At 46.5% G+C, this 15,016-nt stretch overlaps 1 protein-coding gene across 1 annotated transcript; it reads left to right on the top strand.

Moving 5' to 3' along the window:
• The first annotated feature begins 381 nt into the window (after window positions 1-381).
• LOC134492123 (zinc finger and SCAN domain-containing protein 16-like) lies at window positions 382-7,104 on the top strand. Its single transcript, XM_063296290.1, has 4 exons — window positions 382-582; window positions 833-1,536; window positions 3,640-3,742; window positions 5,603-7,104. Exons 2-4 carry the CDS (start codon window positions 844-846, stop codon window positions 6,289-6,291), a joined length of 1,485 nt encoding a protein of 494 aa, XP_063152360.1. The 5' UTR covers window positions 382-582; window positions 833-843; the 3' UTR covers window positions 6,292-7,104.
• The last annotated feature ends 7,912 nt before the right edge of the window (window positions 7,105-15,016 follow it).

Raw genomic sequence — 15,016 nt, forward strand, 5'->3', positions numbered from 1 at the left:
GAGGAAAGGAAACCTTAAGATGAGCTGATGTGAACCTCAGTATTTCAGGGAATGCCTTTTCCTACATGCCCATCACCAGATATTAAGATTTGGTTAGGAAAGGCTGTCCTCAGTATCATTACTTGATTGATTGATAGCATGTGTATGGCTGACAACTCAAAATAGAGTGACTCTGGGCAGCGTACAAAAGAAAATAAAAGCGTACAACTCTGTGAGAATTATGGTGTGGTGGGAAACAGACAATTTTTTATTGTTTCCCTACTTTTGTTTGTAGGTGTGATGGAATGTGAGGGTGACCTTGGGAACAGAGGGACGAGATGCTAGGGCACGATCGGATAAAAGGAAAGGGAGTCTGAGAGAGGGTGACGGTCTAGAGAAGAAATTTAGGAAAGACCCTCCCCGAACACTCAAGCAATAAATAGGGAGGGGTGGGAGATTTGTACTTTCAGACTTGCAAGATTCTGTTAATGTAGCCTTACAATAAAGTAGAATCAGTTCCTCTAGTTGTGTTTCCGGTCTGGTCTACCTGGAAGGGCTGACAGGAGGTGACTGACTTTTGACTCTTAATCCCAGAAGCAGAGGGTGGTGTCATGAGCACTGATGGTGAGCAGGAGGGGGCCCCTATCCAGGGGGGAAAACGCATGCTTAGTAGTGAGGAGTTGAGCAGCCATTCAAAGAGACACAGATCAGACCCGCCTTAACTTTTGGGGTTTATCTGTCTGGGTTTTTCCCACGCTTCTTCAGTTTGTTAGGATTTTCTGTCTAATGTAGCAGTAATAAAACACTAGAGACCTATTCCTTGTCTCAGCGTGGTTCCTGGCTGTTAGGACAGGTGGACTCAGAATGGAAACGCAAAACCCCTTGAGATCCGAACTGGGAAGAAACCAGGAAGGCAGAGGACACGATCCCGGTGTTGTCCAAGCAAAGGCCGCTGGAGAACTTCTGAGGTGGGTTGCTCCTGAACAAATCAAACAAGAAGTGGATGAAGGGTTAGAACAGCGCTGGGGAGCTCAGTGGCAGAAGGCCTTGGAGGTGATCAAGTCCCCTCAAGAAGTATGGTGGCCCCTGCAGTTGTCCAACCTGACTTCAGGAGGAAGTTCGGAGACTGCCCAGGTTTCCTTAAAGGGGTCCAGCAGAGAGGGGCTGGCTCAGGCCCTGCCTGACCTCCCTGGGGACAGCCATCGAGCCTGCAGACCTCTGGGTTCGTCTCAGCCGGTGAAGGTGGAAGTTCTGGATGAAGAAGACACAGCCAGCTTTGAGAAGTGGCGCCAACATTTCCGGCAACTCTCCTACCAGGAGGCCAAGGGGCCTCGAGAGATTTGCCGGCGGCTCCAAGAACTTTGCTGCCAGTGGCTGAGGCCAGAGAAGCACACCAAGGAGCGGATTGTGGAGCTGCTGATCTTGGAGCAGTTCTTGACCATCCTGCCCCGGGACATGCAAAATTGGGTCCGGGAGCGGGGTCCAGAGACCTGTGCGGAAGCTGTCGTTCTGGCTGAGGATTTTCTCTTGCTCCTGCAAGAGCCTGAGAAACAGAAGGTAAGCACAGGTAGTCCTCGCTTAATGATTGGGACCATAATTTCAGTTGCTAAGTGAAGCGAATCCAACCCGATTTTATGACCTTTTTGCAGAGGTCATTAAGTGAATCGCCGCAGGCATTAAGCAAATCACATGGTTCCCCATTGATTTTGCTTACCAGAAGCCGGCCGGGAAGGTAGAAAATGGCGATCAGGTGACCACAGGACGCTGCAATGGTCATAAATGCAAACTGGTTGCCAAGCGCCCAAATCGTGATCACGTGACCATGGGGATGGTGCAACGGTCCTAAGTGTGAGAACCGGTTGTAAGTTGTTTTTTTCCAACACCATTGTAAGTCTGAACCATCACTAAATGAATGGTTGTTAAGTGAGGATTACTTGTATGCAGTTCTTCACAAGAAATCCAGGAGTCCCAGAAAGAGATTGTCTCAGTGTGCATGAAGAGGTATTTTCTGCATTTGTAGGACACTCTGGGGGCGGGAAGGAAGCCACTGTTGGCACGGCAGTGTGATGTAGTGGTAATGGTGTTGGACTAGGAGAGCGGAGACCCAGGTTTTATTCCACCCATAGCAACAGAAGCTCCCTGGAGGGCTCTGAGCCACTTCCTCTCTCTCAGCCCAAGAACCAGGATGGTCTAGGGGTGGAGATGCTGGACTAGGAGTGGGGAGACCCAGGTTCTAATCCCTCCTTAGCCACAGAAACTCTCTGGGGGACTCTGCATCTCTTCCTCCCTCTTAATCCAACATATCTTAAGGGTTGTTGTTGTTGGAGGGAAAAATTAGAGGAGGGAGCATTATATATAGAGAGATCACCTTGAGTTTCTGCTCAAAAGCCAGAAAATAAATCAAATAAATAAATGAGAGCTCAGAAGATAAGCTATCAGTGGTTATTAGCCTTGATGGCTCTGTTGCTGAATTCTGGATCCCAGGTTTATGGGGTGATTGCTTCGAAGTTTTCCAGGGAACAGGATGGATCTTTGTTCCTTTTGTACCATTTTTTGGGAAATGGCAATCAGCCCAGTTAGATCAGGCTTAGCCAGGTGATTTTTCAAATCATATTTTCTTAAACAAGATGCAGTGGCCTGGGTATCCCATGACATTAAACCATCATGAGTGGGTTTACACATCACCTAAAATCAAAACCGAGCTTCATGGTTGTTCAGCAGTCTATCTGAACCATGGTTAGGCTGCTCTGTTGATTGGGGAATGCCGTTGTTGCGTGTTGAAGACCTGCCAAAATAGGGCAGACCTTTCTGGCTTCTGAAAGACGGAAGGGGCTCAGCAGGCCTTCGCAGAGAAGGAGCATTTTGATAGACAAAAAAGTCTGCTAGCTGCATCCTTAAAGGATTTTGTTAGGGAGAGATTCAACTTGGTCCTGCTTAGCTACGAACTCCCCGCCCCCCAGCTCAGCGTTTCAGTGAGAGAGAGAGAATTGGCTGATTTACTTTGGACTGTGCTTAAAGCCTTTCTTTTTCCTGCTTTTTTGGACCTCGTTGACATTGACGTGGTGATGCACCTCCCTGGGTCTTCTGCCCAGCCCTTCCTGGTCTGGGGGTTCCCTGAGATCTCTAGCTGTCTAGAGATCTCTAGATCTCTAGCTGTCAGTAGACAGAAAGGAGGATGACCCACTCTACCAGATCTGGTGGGATGAGCAGAAACCATTGGGGATAGGTAGTCCTGCGCATAATTTGGTCCCAGTTTTGCAGTGTTTCCTTTGAAGCAGTGGATGGGCAGATGCCTGTTGCTGGAACTCATATCCAGTCTCACCTTCTGGTTCCCCAAAGCCCCTTCTACCCCTTTGAAGCCAAGCTCCCATTCCTCCATTACTTCTGGCTCCTTAGTATGATGTGGATCCTTGTGCTTTGCAGCCCTCTCCCCCGCAAATGAAAGGCTTGTTCCCCCAAAGTGTGCTCATCCCGATCCATCCCAGAATCCTTTGTGGAAATCCAGATGTGGTTGGTTGCGTTTTCCATCTGCACTTTGAGTTATGGCTTTATTTGTTCTTTGTTTGCACATCAAAAGGGATGCGAGTGGAAAGGCACACAGGTCCCCAAATACCCTTAAGAAACATCCTCTCACTGTCTTCTTCTCCACTCCCTCCCTAGGACCAAGGGACCCCAGAGGAAGATGTTACAAACGTCCCCAAGTCGGAGCAAGAATCAGCAAGCCCTTTAGAGATGCAGTTCTCTGTGGAAGCCAGCTGGCTGGGTAAGGATGGATATGCCTGCATTACAGAATTTAATCGTTCTTCTTTCTGCTATTTAAAAGCTGGCCTGTTCTTTGCTCTTAGCCCATTTTACATTGCCAGGAAATCACTGTTGGGTTTTAAGAATCCTTGGTTCAAAATAAAGCAGGTAAGAGAGTTGACTGGCGTGGGATGAAATAGGGTTGGGAAAAAGTTCCAAGTGAAACGACAAACGAGAATGTTCGTTATTCCGTAAAAAAGAACACGGATCATCAGACACCCCTCCAGAAACGAAAAAGGCTGCGTGGACTGAAACAAGAGCAGAATAAGTATGTGTCCAGCATACATATCCATTGAGCTAATTTTTCTGGCAATTTATAAAGGAAGAACCAAACAATTGTTACACCATAAACACACGTGCACCAGTTCTTTGACATGTTTCCTTACACCTGTATACTGTAAAGATTTTGACCGTGTGAGCAAATAAGAATTGGTTTTGACTAGTTAGAGCAGTGTTTCTCGACCTTGGCAACTTTTAAGATGTGTGGACTTCAACTCCCAGAATTCCCCAGCCAGCCATGTTGGCTGGGGAATTCTGGGAGTTGAAGTCCACACATCTGAAGTTGCCAAGGATGAGAAATACTGACTTAGAGACTAAGGTGGTCATACCAATCCATCAGCCCACCTAGAGTTTACTTCCAGGAGAAAACATTTCTTGAAAGCTACCTAGTTACTGCTACTGTCTGCAGAATCTCCTTGCTTCTTATTTTTTCCTTTAATTAACTAAACTCCCTTCGCAGGAGTGTGTCACGCCCTCCATCCTCCATGGGGAGAGCCGCCCTCACTTCCTTTGTTTTTTCTTCCCTCAGCAAAATCCTTGTTATGTTCTTGAAAGTCATGTTTTACAGACCTGGTGAAATTCTGGTCTGTGGGTAGCAGTAGTGGTGGTGTTATTATCATTATTTATTAAATTTGCATGCCACCAAATCATTCCGACTCCTGGTGGCTTACAACAAAATACAGTGAAACAGTGAATAATTTTTTAAGGGTGTGTTTGAACCAAAAAACAGGTTAGAAAGTGAGGTTAATTAATTCTGTTTAATCCAAAGGATCCACCCTTTATTAAGTGTTCCGATAAGCTTATGAATTAATCCAATCAGTAACATTAACCTTATTGGTTACACTGATTACTACGTTTTATTGCATGACTAATAACTATCTGTAGTTTTATTATAACCTATCAAATAAAAGGATATTTTGCAGAAGTCTATAAAGGGGACTTGTAATTCCATTTTTCTGTCAGCTTCTTAAGATTCAGTCTTAAGCTGTAATGGGAAGAATGAATAACTGTGAGGAAGAGCAGCAACCAAGACCACAGTCAGATAAAAGAAATCTGAGTCTGGGGCAGAAATGTAATCTGAAAAAGCGTCTAAGACATGGCTCACCCTATTTCTCCTGAAGAAAAAGGAAGGGAGGGGGGAAGCACATTCAGACTTGCAAGACTGTTACTATAACCTTATAATAAAAGTAGCATTCGCTTGTTTGTGTGTCTGGTTTCCAAGTTTGGTCTACTGTAGAGGGCTGACATAAGCTACCAAGCTGGTTTACAAGCATTTTTAACATTCTACCACCTTGGATTTTAATTTTGTATTTTATATTTTTTAGTGTTTTTATTATATTGTATACCTGTATTTTATTATGTATTTTTAATGAATAATTAATTGTTTTATTTGCGATTGTTCAGGCTGTTTTATGGTTTTTATTGTTGTAAGTCAGCCAGAATCGCTTGCCGGGCGGCTATAGAAATTGAATGAATGAATGAATAAATAAATAAAATTCTGCCTCTTGCCTGCTGACTATGATGCTCCCGTCTTTCCCCATAGAAAATGATGATCTGGAGAAGGAAGAGGAACCTCTTCAACTGGGAAGGCCTGATTTGGAACAAATGGGAGCTGGCGCCAAGTCCTCGGAAAGTGCCACGGTGAGGTTTTTCCCAGGCCCGGAGCTAGAAGAGATTCCTGGAAGTCAGCAGGCATCTGGAATGCCCCGGGATAGCTACCTCTGGAAGCTGGCTGAGCAGGCTTTCCTCTGCGAGGATGCCGAGCGTGAGGGCCTCTTCCAACACAGGCCTGAAAAATGCAAGCGAGCCGACAGCACTGGAGCTGATTTTGGGAGAAACTTCCTCCAGAGCCTGGAGGCCCTCAAGAATCAGAAGAAGCGCCTCCAGAAGTTCAAATGCTCCTACTGCAGAGCCACGTCTAACATCCGAGCAAACATTGTTGTGCACGAGAGAATCCATACCGGGGAGAAGCCTTACAGCTGCCTAACTTGCAGCAAAAGCTTCAGCCGGAAATCTACCCTGGTCAGGCACAAGAGGACCCACACAGGGGAGAAGCCCTACGCATGCTCTGCATGTGGGAAGAGCTTCAGTATCCGGTGTAACCTTTTGCGGCACGAGAGGGTCCACACGGGGGAGAAACCCTTCCAGTGCACCTACTGCCCTCAGAGCTTCAGTCGGAGACTCATGCTTGTGATTCACGAGGAAACCCACATGGATGAGAAAAAATTATGAAAACTTGCCCAGTCCAGGGGAAACGGCTGCTGTTAGCTTTCCTCCTCTTGGCAATCCAGCAGCCCAGCCGCTTCCCAAGCTTTTATAACTCATGCTTCAATTCATTCAGAAGGTTGCTGGTTGTCTTCCCCCTTCTGCAGACTTTCCTAGAACTCTGTCTATATTTTATGTGTCTTCAGCTTGTGGAAAACTCCAACCAACATCTTGTAATGGTCTGTGGGAATGACCTTGGGAGACTGGGCCAAGAAACGCTGCCTAGGGAACGGTCAGTTAAGAGACAGCACAGCCTGCGTTGGGCGGGGCAAGAGGCTCAGAAGGGACCTTCCCTAGTTTCTCAGGCTGTAAAAGAGATGGTGGGGGGAGAGAATTGTATTTTCAGACTTGCAAGATCGATACTGGCCTTGCGGGGTAAACCAGACAGGAATCACAACCAGATGAGTTACTTCTACTTTACTGTAAAGCTACATTGTCAGGACCTTGCAAGTATGAAAGTACAATACTCTCCCCCCCACCCCATTTCCTTTACAGCCCAAGAAACTAGGGAGGGTCCCTTCTGAGCCGCTTGCCCCGCCCACTATCCAGCTGCAGGCCATGCTGTCTCTTCATTGGCTGTTCTCTTGGCATCTCTAGGCCCAGTCTCCCAAGGTCTTTCCCACATACCATCCCACATCCACACTTTGTTGCCTCCAGCTCAGCCAATGCAGAGTGTGGTTTGAACTTTTTCATAGCCACCCCCTTCCCTCAGCACTCCAACGAGTTAAATAACAAAAATCCTCATTCCCCTTCCATAAAAATAAAACCAGCTTATTAGCACTCCCTCCATGTTATTTGTCTAAATTTGCCACCGTGAGCCCCAACAGCAGGGACAGTCTCCAGAATTCAACTCTCAAAGACGTTTTTGTTGGGCAAGGGGAAAGTCAAGTAAGTGCCATAGTGGGCAATTTGTATATACTGTAGGTCTCTGGCCATAGAGCGTTCAGTGAACAAGGGGCCATGGCAAAATGGAAGGAGGAGAGACACCAGGTGACTCCAGATGGCTGGGCTGTCTTGGGTTCAGGTAGAAGTAGCATAGCGATGTTGAACACTGGTTTCTGAATTAAGGGGTTTATTGAGGAAGCCCTCTGGGCCAAGCTGACTGCTCCGTAAGCTTCAAAGCAAGCCTGAGGTCCCCAGTATAATTTGGGGGTTGCCAAGGTTCTCTGCACACGTCAACTGCAAGTAAGGCTGGGAGGGCTTTCATTCACAGTACCAACACAATTGTGATTAACTCAAATGCTTTCAGACACATGCTTCGGGGGTGCTGGCTGGGGCATTCTGAGAGCTGACGTCCACACATCTTAAGTTGCTAAGGCTGAGAAACACTGGTTTAATGTTTTCATCATGAAAATCTCAAAAAGATTTCAGCCATCTTGGACTGTTTTATTATTTTTTTAAAAATACTACATTTAATATCATCCAGGAGTCTATGGGTCTCGTGGTGCCAACATTTGGGGTAATTACACTTGTTCTCATATATCCTTGCAGGGGTGTGTGTGTGTTTGTGTGTGTGTCAAAAAAGGCAAGGTGGTGGCCACAACCACGCGATGAAAACCCTGCCCTGGTTTGGACCCTCCTTCACTGGAGGTCTTTATTTAACAAGGGTGGGAGATGGCCATCTCTTATGGATTCCTCCACTGGGCAGAGAGTTGGACTAGATGCTCTCTCAAGTCCCTTCCATCCTTTCCCTTCCACTGCCTTCTGTAGCAGGCAACATTTCTACTAGTGAGAGCTGTTTAACAGTGGAAGTGTCTGCCCAGGGAGAGAATGAACTCCTTCAGCGGAGGCTAAATGACCATCTGCTGGGGATGCTGGAGAGGTGGATTCTGGACTGGGCCGTGGGCTGGACTAGACGATGTCTAAGATTAGAAACAACGCTTGCATCCTCTGCTTTGCGGCTCCAAATTGGAGCAAGAGCAAAGAGCAGCTGTGAGAAGAGCAAGTGGTTCATGGAGCCGGAGGAGGAGGACTTCTGATTGATCCTTAAAGCGGCTGCCTCTTTTTTTTCTGACCTGTGGAAATCTGGAAGAATTGGGGCCCAGTCAAGAGCAGAGGAGCCCTGCCCTTCTGGGAAGTCTGCATGGCTATCCTAGGAAGTTACTCCTACAATGAGAAGCTGAAGGAGCCAAGTGTGTTTAGCCTTGCAGAGAGATGATCGAGGAGAGGATGCGATCAGGGGTGTTGAGGGGTCAAAAAAGTCAAGATGGCTGAGACCCTGTGCAGTGCATGTAAAAAAGGGGCTTCGATTGCACAGTTGCAGCCACCCTCTTGAATGCGGACGCCCTGGACGTGATTAGTCCTCTTCAAAGCCCGGCTAGAATGTCAGAAAGAAAAAGCCAAGACCCATTTTCCTTCCCCCCACAGTGCAGAATACAGATTAAAGGATTCAAGTAACAGGAAGGCAGATTCCTGTGAACGTCAAGAAAATCTTCCTGACTGTAACAGCATGCAGACGGTGGAACCGATGACCCAAACGGACAGTGGCTTCTCCTTCCCCAGATGCGTTCAAGAATCTATTGGAGTGGGCGGCTATAATAAATTTGAATGAATGGATAGATAAATAAATAAATAAATATCTTTGTGATGCTTTAATTTGGACTCCCGAATTCAATAGCCTAAATTGCCGCTCGTAATTCTGATTCTTTGAAGCGCACCAAGACTGCCATTGAACAAGTGCAGAACGCCTTGCCTAGCACCCCCTTCGAGGAGCGCAGTTGGTGAGTGTGCCTGATCATAGGCCCTACGGTCCTGATAGGGATGCATTCTTAGAACTCCCCCCACCAAGGGTGCTCCTGAACATGGGCTGAGTGCTTACGCCAAAACAAACGCTTCCCCCACCTAATGCAGGTTAAGGCCAGAAAAGCAATCTACACATTTCACCCTTTAAAAAAGGCAGGGATACTAAACTTTAAAAAGTAGGACTCCATTTCCGGAAATTAAAAAAAAGGGGGAACGGAAGCAATAAAAACAGTTTTCTTCCTCTTGGCTTCGCTTTTGAAGGAGTTAAAACCACAGAGTGGCATCGCCTAGAACAGCCCGGAAGTGCGGGCGGCGGCGTGTATTTCCCTTTCCTGTCCTTTCCTCTAGGCTGGGAGGAAGTGGCAGCCGCAAAAGCCTGTCGGATTGTCCGAAGTTGGGCGCTGGGCAGCGGGGAGTGGGCGGCCCGTTTGGAGGCCTCCGGTTGGCAGGAGGTGAGTTTCAGCGTGCGGCGAAACGGGAGGCGGCCGGGCGGGACGGGCCTGCAGGGAGGAGGCGGGGCTCGCTTGCAACCCCCCCCCCAATCTGGTGCCCTCCAGTTCTGTAGGACGCAGCGCCCATCCTTCCCAGCCCTGCTGGCTGGGGGTGATGGGTTTTGTAGTCCAGCTCCCCCAATCCTGACGGCGCCGGCTGAAGTGGGAGTGTTGAAGGGTGAGGATCGCCCACCCCCAAGAAAGAAAGCCCCACCCTGGTCAAGAAGAGATGATGATGATGATCATCATCATCTCCTCGGCTGCTGAGTATTTTACATTTTTTTTGTTTTGGTCTTTATGATGGGAATTCGTTTTTCATTTATTTTCAGATTGGTCGCTGCTCAGAGTCTCTTGCTGATGTGGGCAGCATACCAATTGAACGAATGAATGAATGAACAAGTGAATAAATTCGATATATACAGTCGCCCATCTCACCTACCAGACTCTAGGCGGCTTACAATGAAATAGATAAAATGCAGACTATAAAAATAAAACACTCGGCAGCCAGGCAAGCTGTATCTTTGTCTGTCTGTCTGTCGGCTGGCCGGTTCTAGCAAGGTCCATGCTGCCACGCGAGCGACATAATAAAAGCAGAAGCGGGTGGGCGGCAAGGCGAGGGGAAAGGTGGGAATAATATGTGAGGAACAAAGGAAGGGCTTGGGTGCGTGAGGGGAAGGTGACTTTAACTGCTGTGAAAGGAGAGCTGTCCAGTGCCTTTAAGAGTCTTTTGGTCACATGCCCCAACATCAAAATTATGCAGTGATGCTATTGCCTAAAGCCTCTGGGCAGCCGAATAAGGAGAAAGTGTCATTATTTCTTTACAGCTGGCTTGCTCTACTTGGCAGAAAAGCTCCTGTGGCATTTCTGCTGCACTCTTCCCCATTTCTGTGAGCCTCTGTACTGCCATCCTTTTGGCACCCACCCCAGCCTTTCTTGCGGCGTGACCCCCTCCCAGCACCCTCTGCTACCTCCCTCCCAATACCATCTGCTTCCTGCCATAATTTCCTTTGGTCATTTCATGCCATCTTGGGGTATGTACCTTTCCTGTCGCCTTTCCACGATGTTGCTTCTGCAGTTGGTCTTGAGTTATGACTCCCCAGGGTACGAGAGAGATCCTGTGCTATACGGCAATGATTTTCCCTGTCCTCGAGTTAACATTCGTAGCATTTTGTTGGTCAAGACAGGCCTGCATAGCATCTTTGCGTACCCACCTTGACTCCTGCTAATGCATCCTCAGATCCTCCTTAATTTTTGTTCTAGCACAGCATACGGTGTAGTGCCAGGAGCAATGACCGTATTGCCTATTAATTTCCTACAAATCCAACAACTAAGTGCTGATCTTCAGTACTGTAGGAAATTAAAAGAGCTGTCACTACAGCTAGGGGAGACTGACCGAGGCCATTGATTGGGGGAATAATATAGCAGAGATTTTCCCCTGGAGTCTTCAGACTCTGATCTATGGACAGTTTTGGGAAGAGAGCGGTATAGGATGTGACAGCAAAGGGAGTGAAGCTGTTAATAGTTCTGCATTCCCTCACCATGTGATCTGAATTCCTAGGCGACTGGCATTTATGTAAGGCTTCTAAACAGGATTAGGGGTTATTAGAGAAAAAAGGTCATCTTTCTGCTCCTATAAATCTGGATATTTGAATAGCAGCACACTTTCTAATGTGTATTGCTACAAGGGCACCAACATGGATGGGTTATTGTTTTCATGCCCTTCTTGTGAGCTTCCTGGCTTTTGTGGGTTATTGGCTGCCATGGTAGAATGCAGATGTTGTGCCAGTTCTATTAAACCTCTCCATGGCTGGGTTCACACAATGCACATACTGTAACTCGGTAATTCTGCAAAACCCGGGTTTGCAGTACACATGGACTTGTCAGTTAATTGAACTGGATGGATTTGTACAATATACAATATATTAAATGGCCAAAAACCAACCAGAAGCTTCAGCAGATCAAATTTAGCTTGCGGTGTGAATGCAGCCTAATTAAAATGTGCGGTGTGAGCCCACCTTGTGTGTTTCAATGTGCAGGGAGAGGGCAAAAAAATTCTTTGTTCACAACCAAGATTTGGTGATACTTCAGTAAAGGCAAGCTAAAAAATCCCGAGCAGTATCGCATTTCCTTGCAAGGGAATTGCTCTAAACCGGACTTCCTGAGCTTGGTGCCCTACAGCTGCTTGGATCCCCAACTAACAAGACCATTGGCAAAGGCTCTGCACATCAGGAGGCTGCCCAGGGTGTCAAAGGTTCTTCAGACAAGGTGTTAAAAGCCATTCCCTTTGGGCTTAGTTTAGAGTTTGCAGCAACATTTGGCGGGCCTGGCTTGGAAATAAAAATGTTGGTCTGTGAGGCAGTTCTTTCATTCAAATGTTTCTTTCATCTTGAGAACACTGCATCATTCAGATGTAGAGCTCCAAATTTCTCCCACCCTTTTCTGATCAAGATTTATCATCATAAGAGCAAAGGGGGCTGTATTTCCTTCATCTTGGTACCACAGTGAAAGTGGGGACACACATGTCCACACTCCAGCATGGATGAGGAAGCCCAAATCCCTATTAGTCACATCTGAGCAAAAGTACAGGAAGTCCTTGTTTAGTGACCACAATGGGGACCAGCAAGTGGTCACTAATGAAACCCTGACTGTGCGTATGATCTTACTTCAGCTTTCCTTTGCTTTACAGAACTACAAAGATCGTAAATGCAAGGACTGGTTGTAAAGTTAGTTTTTCATCGCCATCATAACTGCGAATGGTTGCTAAACAAGGCAGTCGCTAAAGGAGGACTACCTGTAAATGTAACACATTGTTGTCCATTGAAATATCTCATAAAGTAAAGGGGGAGGGAGTGTTCCCCATTCTGGAACACATTGTAATCTGGGTGTTGTTGTTTATTCGTTGAGTCGCTTCTGACTCTTCGTGACTTCATGGACCAGCCCACGCCAGAGCTTCCTGTTGGTCGTGAACACCCCTAGCTCCCCCAGGGACGAGTCCGTCACCTCTAGAATATCACCTATCCACCTTGCCCTTGGGCTCCCCTCTTCCTTTTGCCTTCCACTCTCCCTAGCATCAGCATCTTCTCCAGGCTGTCCTGTCTTCTCATTATGTGGCCAAAGTATTTCAGTTTTGCCTTTAGTATCATTCCCTCAAGTGAGCAGTCTGGCTTGATTTCCTGGAGGATGGACTGGTTTGATCTTCTGGCAGTCCAAGGCACTCTCAGAATTTTCCTCCAACACCACAGTTCCAAAGCATCGATCTTCCTTCTCTCAACCTTCCTTATGGTCCAGCTCTCACAGCCATATGTTACTACGGGGAACACCATTGCTTTAACTATGCGGGCCTTTGTGGTCAGTGTGATGTCTCTGCTCTTAACTATTTTATCGAGATTTGTCATTGCTCTTCTCCCAAGGATTAAGCGTCTTCTGATTTCCTGACTGCAGTCAGCATCTGCAGTAATCTTCGCACCTAGAAATAGAAAGTCTGACTGCTTCTACATTTTCTCCCTCTATTTGCCAGTTATCAATCAAGCTGGTTGCCATAATCTTGGTTTTTTTGAGGTTTAGCTGCAAGCCAGCTTTTGCACTTTCTTCTTTCACCATCATCATAAGGTTCCTCAGTTCCTCTTCGCTTTCAGCCATCAAAGTGGTATCATCTGCATATCTGAGATCGTTAATGTTTCTTCCAGCGATTTTAACTGCAGCCTTGGATTCCTCAAGCCCAGCACGTCTCATGATGTGTTCTGCATACAAGTTGAATAGGTAGGGTGAGAGTATACAGCCCTGCCGTACTCCTTTCCCAATCTTAAACCAGTCCGTTGTTCCGTGGTCTGTTCTTACTGTTGCTACTTGGTCGTTATACAGATTCTTCAGGAGGCATACAAGATGACTTGGTATCCCCATACCACTAAGAACTTGCCACAATTTGTTATGGTCCACACAGTCAAAGGCTTTAGAATAGTCAACAAAACAGAAATAGATGTTTTTCTGAAACTCCCTGGCTTTTTCCATTATCCAGTGGATATTGGCAATTTGGTCCCTAGTTCCTCTGCCTTTTCTAAACCCAGCTTGTACATCTGGCAGTTCTCGCTCCATGAATTGCTGAAGTCTACCTTGCAGGATCTAGAGCATTACCTTACTGGCATGTGAAATGAGTGCCACTGTTCGATAGTTTGAACATTCTTTAGTGTTTCCCTTTTTTGGTATGGGGATATAAGTTGATCTTTTCCAATCTGATGGCCATTCTTGTGTTTTCCAAATTTGCTGGCATATAGCATGCATTACCTTGACAGCATCATCTTGCGAGATTTTGGACAATTCAGCTGGGATGCCGTCATCTCCTGCTGCCTTGTTATTAGCAATGCTTCTTAAGGCCCATTCAACCTCGCTCTTCAGGATGTCTGGCTCTAGCTCACTGACCACACCGTCAAAGCTATCCCCGATATTGTTATCCTTCCTATACAGGTCTTCCGTATATTCTTGCCACCTTTTCTTGATCTCTTCTTCTTCTGTTAGGTCCTTGCCATCTTTGTTTTTGATCATACCCATTTTTGCCTGGAATTTACCTCCTATGTTTCTAATTTTCTGGAAGAGGTCTCTTGTCCTTCCTATTCTATTGTCTTCTTCCACTTCCACACATTGCTTGTTTAAAAATAATTCCTTATCTCTTCTGGCTAACCTCTGGAATTTTGCATTTAATTGGGCGTATCTCCCCCTATCACTGTTGCCTTTTGCTTTCCTTCTTTCTTGGGCTACTTCTAGTGTCTCAGCAGACAGCCATTTTGCCTTCTTGGCTTTCTCTTTCTTTGGGATGTATTTTGTTGCCGCCTCCTGAACAATGCTGCCAACTTCTGTCCAGAGTTCTTCCGGGACCCTATCTACTAAGTCCAGTCCCTCAAATCTATTCTTCACCTCCACTGCATATTCCTTAGGAATATTAGTGAGCTCATATCTAGCTGATCTGTGGGTCTTCCCTAATCTCTTTACTCTGATCCTAAATTGTGCAGTAAGAAGTTCGTGATCGGAACTACAGTCAGCTCCAGGCCTTGTTTTTACCGACTGTACAGATGTCCGCCACCTTTGGCTGCAAAGGATGTAGTCAATCTGATTTTGGTTTTGTCCATCTGGTGAAGTCCATGTATAAAGCCGTCTCTTAGGTTGTTGGAAGAGAGTGTTTGTGATGCAGAGTGAGTTGTCTTGGCAAAATTCTATCAGCCTATGTCCTGCTTCGTTTTGTTCTCCCAGGCCATGCTTACCTGTAATTCCAGGTGTCATCTGACTGCCCACCTTAGCATTCCATGTAATCTGGGTAATAGTCACATTTCTTTCTAGCTGAGCTCAATTCCTGGTGACTCCTTGGACACATTCATGTTGCTTCTTGGCAGCGGAACAAAAGTGGTTTGCCCTGCCTTCATCCAGGATGATTTTCCTTAGTGTCCTAGTCTAGCTCAGATCTCTGTAAT

This window comes from Candoia aspera, chromosome 2 (assembly GCF_035149785.1).
Source record: "Candoia aspera isolate rCanAsp1 chromosome 2, rCanAsp1.hap2, whole genome shotgun sequence".
Classification (NCBI taxonomy): Eukaryota; Metazoa; Chordata; class Lepidosauria; order Squamata; family Boidae; genus Candoia; species Candoia aspera.